Source organism: Melampsora larici-populina (genome assembly GCF_000204055.1).
Source record: "Melampsora larici-populina 98AG31 unplaced genomic scaffold MELLAscaffold_2, whole genome shotgun sequence".
Lineage (NCBI taxonomy): Eukaryota > Fungi > Basidiomycota > Pucciniomycetes > Pucciniales > Melampsoraceae > Melampsora > Melampsora laricis-populina.
In genome coordinates this window covers 3,388,337-3,396,461 of record NW_006768766.1, presented here as the reverse complement: position 1 = coordinate 3,396,461, position 8,125 = coordinate 3,388,337, and the positions used below count along the sequence as shown (strand labels likewise).

At 40.7% G+C, this 8,125-nt stretch overlaps 2 protein-coding genes across 2 annotated transcripts; one reads left to right on the top strand and one right to left on the bottom strand.

Annotated features, from left to right (window-relative positions):
* Positions 1-2,926: 2,926 nt before the first annotated feature.
* On the top strand, positions 2,927-5,539 carry MELLADRAFT_76578 (uncharacterized protein; the record flags this gene model as incomplete). The annotated part of the gene is made up of 6 exons (XM_007404511.1): positions 2,927-3,733; positions 3,898-3,999; positions 4,078-4,223; positions 4,310-4,595; positions 4,674-4,913; positions 4,974-5,539. 4 exons carry the CDS (start codon positions 3,280-3,282, stop codon positions 4,316-4,318), a joined length of 711 nt encoding a protein of 236 aa, XP_007404573.1.
* A 1,883-nt stretch (positions 5,540-7,422) lies between these two features.
* On the bottom strand, positions 7,423-7,581 carry MELLADRAFT_89345 (uncharacterized protein; the record flags this gene model as incomplete). The annotated part of the gene is made up of 1 exon (XM_007404409.1): positions 7,423-7,581. The coding sequence occupies one exon, from the start codon at positions 7,579-7,581 to the stop codon at positions 7,423-7,425; it is 159 nt and encodes a 52-aa protein (XP_007404471.1).
* Positions 7,582-8,125: the final 544 nt, after the last annotated feature.

The window sequence follows — 8,125 nt, the reverse complement described above, 5'->3', positions numbered from 1 at the left end:
CTTTACATAGACTCACTACATAGGAGGAGTTATCCAACTGTTGACCACTCATCTGATCTGACAGCTGACCCCGCAGGCGTGTTCGGACGTGCGAGCGAGCTATGCAAGGTGGAACGGGCGGATGGTCACTAGCTTTTCTCGGAGCAAGGATAATTCGTAGGCAGCTTCTAGGTGTTCAGTGAAGAACACTGAGCGTTCAGTAGGGAAAAATGAGCGTTCAGTCGGTAATACTGAGCGTTCAGGGCTGCTCGTCTCCTAATCTGCCTGAGTCTTGACTCAGACTGATGAAGTTCAGCCTGGGTGATGTGCATGCAATATTTGCCCTTTGTGTACATTTGTAGACATTTGTGACACAAAATTCACACAAATGCGACACACTTGCCAAGACTGTTGGGCCCCCGACGTCGGGGGCCTTCTCCACGGGCACTGTGTAAGCAGCCTTACTTTTCAGGAATTAAGCAATCCATTTGTTGCCGAACATCTGCAATTCATACCCAAATTGCCAAGCGTGACAGACAAAGTGAACCGATTTGCCCAGTCAAAAAAATGGAGGGAAGAGCTTGATTGTGATATAAGGGTCCAGATGGTGGATTCCGCCAATGGTCATTTTTATTTATTTGAACCAGTTCAATTACAATCCAAGCGCATTGTAGTTCCGATTTTTTTTTATCAAGAAGGCAGACAGATTCTTGCAAAATGTGTACCAACTCGTCAAGTTTACCGAAAGGATTCCCAAGGCCAACCACAGATTCAAGTCCAATTTGAATCAGTTTCAGACTTTAATTCATCTGTAGCCACTTAATTCAACGTCAGAGATTTCTGGAGAGCATTTGACGCAATTGAATTGCGCAAGGATGTCTTCATGAAAACATATTGTGGTAATTTTATTGATGGTGAGAGATTTGTCATATCAACTCTCTTGAACATTGCCACATTAACTCACATATAAAACAGAGGACGTCAGCGCTGGGAACTTCATCAAATTAGTGCTCTTATCAAACAGCAAGAACTTAACTAACTTATCATTTAACTTGAACCTCTTTGATTAGGTCAGAGTCCTTATTTTATCAGAGCTTGTGGAATATTGTGTTTACTGTGCTCTAGTGCATGCTATCAGATCCGTATTCTGAGACTTCAATACATTCTTATGGTAGCAAGAGACATATCTACAATCCTTCAAACAAATGAATGAAGACTTGGATCCTTTCTTTTCACAATCGACAACCCAAGTACCACCCTCTGAACACTCAGAAGACAAAGGAGATCAAATGGCAAGGTTTATATCTCAATTACTAAGTTCACATTCTCCAAATCCATTATCATTATCACACATGAATCAATCATCTCAAACAGCACCACCAACATATTTACCTCGGATTACAAAATCCAAGGTATCCTCGGATGCAAAACCTCAGACAGAAGCTTCCCAAGGTTTTGATCCAAGGTACTTCTCAGGGCAAAAAAATACCTCGGGCAAAAATCTTGGACAAGGTCTGTCCGAGAATTTGCCTCCAATGATCACTGCCAGCATTAAATAGGTTCCCTGGTCGGAACATGACCTAGGCTGGGAATATCATTGAGAGAAGAATGGAGCATCAAATCATCTTGAACTGCACATCTGAGCCATAAAGCATACACTACATATGTGCAAACTTCTGAGTAAATCCTTAGCTATCAGCTACATACAGGTCCGCTCAGTTGTCTGCCCATCTAGATAAGAAAATCATGTGTAATACATGCTGTAACTTTGCTCAGATTGAGACACACATTTCAAAATATTGACTACATATATCACAATGGCTACTCAGGAAATATTCATGGAACTGTGTAACAGTAGCAGGATGGGAATCTGATCACTAGGACCCAGATTCCCATCTGGGAACCTCTTTAATGCTGGCAGTGGATGCCTTGGATTTCTCAACCCGAGGCATCTATGCTGGCAGTGCAGATAACAATCTATCAATCAATCCTAATACAAATATGTCAAACAAATCAACCCCACAACAACAAGCCATGCTCCTAAACCAATCTTTAGGAAGATCAATGAAATTATTAACTGACAATCATTACACGCTTTGGGCTTTGTTTATTTGTGGTGGCCTAAAATCTCTGTTCATTTCTGACTACTTATCATCTGATGAGATAAAATTGGAAAACAGTCAATTCACTGATGAAGTAAGCAGAGCATGTATTACTAATTGGATGTTGAATAACATGGACGACACCAATAGAGCTCGCTTTGAACCTAAAATCACCATCTATAGCGACAACGGACCTGACACTCAAGACTTACCATCCAAACAATGGAAGGTAGTTACTGCTCATCATTCTAGTAGATCAGAAGAAATCTGTTTATTATTAGAAACAACGCTGCCACAGTTACTATACTAGTATAGTATTGGGGATACCGAGTATAGTATCTCCTTTGCAATACTGCAAAAAAAAGGTATCAGTTAGGGGATACAAAGTAGAAAGCCTGTCAACTTGAGATTCCAAGTAGAGACTAAAAGGATGAGCTCAAGATGAGATGTGACTCGAAAGACAAGTTTTGAGACGTTTAAGATGAATACGCGCTGGCTTTGTGGTAGCAGTTGGGCTACTATAAGTTCTAGCCAAATAAAAGTTCTGTTAATTGAACAAGAGTTGATTAGTAGTTGCTCTAATCGATCAGGAAAAAGTGTTTTAATTGGTCTTTGCAAGAGGTACGAAGTGTCAAGCTTGTCCATGAAGAAAAAACCCAATTTGAGTAATTGACTCAAGTAGGTTGGTTAGTCACATTCCGCGGTTGTACACGGATAACCTGAGGTAGTCCAAGATCACCTCTTCGAGTGAAAGAGACGTCATCGTAAGGTGCATCTCCGCGGGGGAAGAGAGTCTATAAGTGATGCTTCCTTTCATCCCTTTCCAAAGGTCTCTCGCCCGCGTACAATCTTTTACTCAATTTTTTATCTGAATAACTTCCTATTCTATTTTCCATTCTCCATCTCTCGTTGTGATAGAACAGAGATTATTTTTGTTACTAAATCTGAACAAGCATACTTTAGACTAGCTACATAAATAGAATCTAAATCCTTTATAATAAACTTTCAGCATCAGGTTTTTAAGAGAAGTCATTAGCAATCCTCGTTTTAAGAGTATCAACTTTCACAAATCTCTCCAAAGTACAACATATCATCATAGTTTTGAGTTTATAAGATAAACTTCAATTTCTTAATAACTTTATCGTTTCTAATCATTCCATAACTACCTCGTTTCTATCAACTTGAACCACCCAACAAGATGCCTAGCCAACAACAAAGCGTAAGAGTAACCAGAAGAGGAAGAGTAGAAGATCCAGTAGCAAACCCTACAGTCATTCCGCCACCTTCGTCATCCGGTTTAGACCAAGAAAACCCTACTGATAGCAATTTAGAAGGTACAGACAACCCCGACGAAGAAGAACTAGACGGAGAAGCACTCGACGAACAGCTTCGAGACGACATAGCTGGCCAAATGGAGAATTATCAGCAGGGTGAAGCTAACGAATCAAATGTAATAGCTCAAAGAGTGGACTTGACCATATTGGAGAACGAAGAAGAAGATCAACCGTCAGAAAGCTCTAGTTCAAACAACTCAGATGGTTCAACATCGGATTCATCAGATGAAGAGACATCAAGCTCGTCTTCTGACAGTTCCTCATCGTCTGAAGATGAATCAAACGACTCAGAAGTATCGGAACAAAAGACGAAGAAAGGTAAGGTTCGAATTTCATCTTATGAGCTCCCTTGTTTGAGCGCCCCCTGTTGGGGAAGAGACAATAAATAAAGTCTTGAGTTTTTCAACTCCGAATGTGGTGCTCTCCACAGATATCAGAAGTCACATAAACTGACTTAGAAAAATCTTGATTGATTCATCTAGGCAAACGCAAATCTATCAAATCACTTGATAAAGCGATAGAAAACGCCATAAAGGAAAGAGAGAAAGCAAACAAGAAAGAGATGAGCACAACCAAGAAGAGAGGTGAATAAAAACTTTTTTACTTCAGACATCTTCCTAGTATAAATCTAGAGGAACTAAAACAATCCCAAATCTCTTTAGTGAAAGAAGGAACAAACAAGCATGGGAAGAAACCAGCTACGAAGAAGATGAAGTCTTCGTCTTCGGCAAAGAGCAAAGTATCTAAAGAAAACGGTATACATTTTCAATCTGGTCTAGCTTGCACATCCCTGCTTCCTACACTTCAAGTAAGAACCTCACTTTCAATCGAAGAATTGGAAAGATAAGTTACATACCTAACCTTCAGGATATCGTACTGCGCTTGTTACTCTAGACCTATTGAAACGAAGCGATGCTGAAACTGAACGAGAGAGTACCTTTAACGGTTTTGAACCCGTCTTTTGTTCAACTCGATCAAGAAGAGAGCCACAAGAATCAGCCATCATCATCATCCAAATCGTCTCGCATAGAGGACTAAACCCACCTTCTGAATACAGGATGTCCTTCGGCGAATGGATCGATGGAATCTCTTTGCTCAGAAAGTATTTGAAAGAAACTTACAAATTCGAAATATTAGCAAAGCAGCTAAAGAATCACATTAAACATGTGAAGAATATAAAGTAAGTGAAGTACGATGATGATTAAAAAAGCATGAGCAAAACGGATTGACTGACAAGTTATCCAAATAAATTATTTAGAGACTCAACCGAATGTTGGATGATAGCACTCAGATACGATATCATGTTCAGGTCCCAACTCTTCACGCATCAAGCAAAAGGTGTTCCAGTCCCAGATGCAGGTTTATATGTAGAAAATTACGAAAAACGAGCCAAAGAGCAAGCAGCGAAAACGGGAGAACTATCCTTCGGTAACATAAACCCTTATGCAAAAGGGGAGCGTTACGAGAATAGAAACCCGATTACGGGTAACTGGATTGAGTAAGCATTTTTACCTGGCTGAGTAAGATGATAAGATTATTTATGCATTTTTGAATGTAGTAACCCAACTACGACTGGGATGAAAAGGAAAATGTCAACCAACAACCGCCATTCATCATCCCACATAAGACGACCCGTTAGACATCCTAGAACTCTTCAGCATCAAGACTTAGCAGAAAGAACAACAATCGTAAACCAAGTAAGAAACGACGGAGAAGGAACTCCAATTGTACAACCTAACGCTGTAGACAACAGCGGAAGAGGAGGAAATAGGAGAGGAAGAGGAGGCACAAACACCAGAGGTAGAGCACGCCAACAGTGAGTCTTGTCACAGATCTGTCTACAAGAGAGCATATTTTCCAGAATTTCCTTTTTTATCTTTCATCTTTTTTCACTATCTCGGTCCTTTCCGATTCTGCTCAACATAGTCAAGGCGTAGTTACTCCCCTTCATTTATGAGTGCACTACGTTTTGTTTTTCTTGAAGTAAATGTCATAAATTTGTTGATTAACATGTATAACGATAAGTATAACTGTACCTGTGATCTTTAAACAGATGAAAGTTGTATACTCCATTTTGATTGAAAGAAATAGAATCTTAATCTGTTAATTAACATAAAGAAGTTTAAGAACGATGGATGAAATATTCATAGCAATTGCTTTCTTCCCTTTTCGCCCATTACTTTCAGAAAATCAATACAAACCGAAAATCAAAATGATGGTCCAGAAAGAGAAACAGGAAAGAAGTCAAAGGAGACAGCATTAACCAAATTTAGAGGAGAAAGAAGTGAATTACCCTTAGAGGAAGACCTTTCGATGATCAGAAATCATAGTCATCAACCTGAAAACACAGAATCGAAATGGCCAACAAAACCCTACAGCAAGATGAACATAGAATTGTGGAAGCTAGAACTAGGAAAGAAAGGATTGTTACCAAATTATCAATTTGTAGTCGATGGATTCATCAACGGTTTCAATCAAGGTATTCCTTTCCATACGATTGAAAATATGGAATTCTTCTGTCCCCCCAATCATAAATCTGCAGAAGAGGTCAATGAGAAAGTTATGAAGAACATAAAAGAAGAAGTGGCGGCAGGAAGGATGTTTGGACCTTTCACAACCAAAGAATTGAAGTCTCGATTTAGATTCTTTAGATCTAGCCCGATAGGGGCCGTGGTAAACGGTGATGGGTCTTTCAGACCCATCAACGATCTTTCATTCCCGAAGAACAATCCGGCCATCCCAAGCGTAAATTCATTCGTAAACAAAGAAGATTTCGCAACCACCTGGGACAACTTTTGCAAAGTAGCAGAATTCATAGCAAACTTATCAGTAAACGCGAAGGCCGCTCTCTTCGACTGGGAAAAAGCGTACCGTCAAATAGGAACCCTCCCGAGTCAATGGCCTTACTTAATCATAACAGATTCGAACGGTTTTCATTATATAGACATTTGCATATCTTTCGGAGGCGTGGCTGGGTGCGGAAGCTTCGGAGGCCCAGCTGATGCCTGGAAAGATCTAGTCAAGCTACAGTTTGGATTTTTAGAAATCTTTAGATGGGTTGATGACAACCTCCTCATCAAAGAGGAAGCTCAACCAACAAACATGGATCAAGTAGTGCAGTATAGCTCAGCTCTGGGAGTGAAAACGAACGAAACGAAGTTCTCACACTTCGCTGATCAGCAGAAATATATAGGATTCCTGTGGAATATCAAGGAGAAAACCGTTTGCTTACCCAAAACAAAACTGTCTCAAAGAATTTTACAACTCGAAGAGTTCCTAGCAAAGGTTGACTACTCTCATAAAGACGTAGAAAAAATGAATGGACGACTAAACCATGTATCTTACATCCTCCCTCAACTGCGTTGCTACTTATCCGGCAACTTTAAATGGTTGGCAGAATGGGCGAATGTTTATGCCAAAAGGAAAATTCCATCTTCAGTTAGGAAAGACATGAATGTGTGGTTAAACGCTCTCCACAACTTTCCAAATAGACACCTACTACAACCTAGACTAGTAACTAACGTCGGGTGGGTCGGAGACGCATCGACATCTTTTGGTATAGGTATCATTATTGGAAAGCAATGGTCCCAATTTAAACTTTTGAACGGCTGGGACACGCCCCTCGACCTCCCAAAGCGCGGGATAGCTTGGCTTGAGACGGTGGCGGTACGACTAGGACTGCTAATGTTACAGAAGTTGCAAGACGTAGAAGGGAAAAGATTCTTAGTTCTCACCGACAACACGACTACAGAAGGGGTGCTAAGGAATGAACGCTCTCGTGACTTTTGGGTGAACCACGAATGGAAGGAGATCAGCACGTTACTATACGCAACAGATTGCCAACTTGGACAGCGTAGGGTAACCTCAGTTGATAACAGAGCAGACAAATTATCACGGGAAATAGCGCCCTCGGAAAATTGGTGTTACCAGGTCCTAGTAGATATACCGAACGACCTACAGCACGCATTACGAAATGCAGGAGACGGAGACGCGATACCTCATCCCTTCTAATGTCTCATCTTGTTGTATTGTATTGACAATTTGTAAATGCTTTCGATAGTTAATTTGAAATTTGATTTGAAATTCATCTGTTTAACCCAAAACATTTCCCTTCGCGGTTTTGTTCTGAGAAGTGGCATGACTCCAAGCCAACACATTGCGAGCATCCTATTTCCCAAGACGTATAACGATCCTTTTGCTTGGTATTGAACACCTGCTGTTGAACATAAAAGAGTAAGTTCCAGTCAAATGCCCAAGAACATTGATTTGATACTAATGATCTTACCCCCAAAAATTCAAATAAAGAAAATGAAAAATTTGATACCTTTCTTACGAATTGACGATGACGTGGCACTAACTCTGTCAAGCTCCCAATGACATATGATAAAAGGTGGGTGGAAACCGTCAACGCTGGAATCCTACGCCTCGGGAGTTAAGAAGTTCAAGGTGTTTATGGCTAGATTCAAGCTAAAGGCATTCCCCTTGTCACAATCAACCATCGAACGCTTCATAATCTGGGCCGGCCACAACCATAACACCAATGCGACAAACAAACCGATAAGGGTGGTGACTATCCATAAGTACCTCTCGGCCATCAGAACGTGGCATGACTCCCACGGGAAAACATGCCCTACGCTCCTCCCGACAAGAATCCAAAGCATTCTTCAAGCATCACAAAGACTTGAGACAACAGCAAAGCTACTCGCCTAC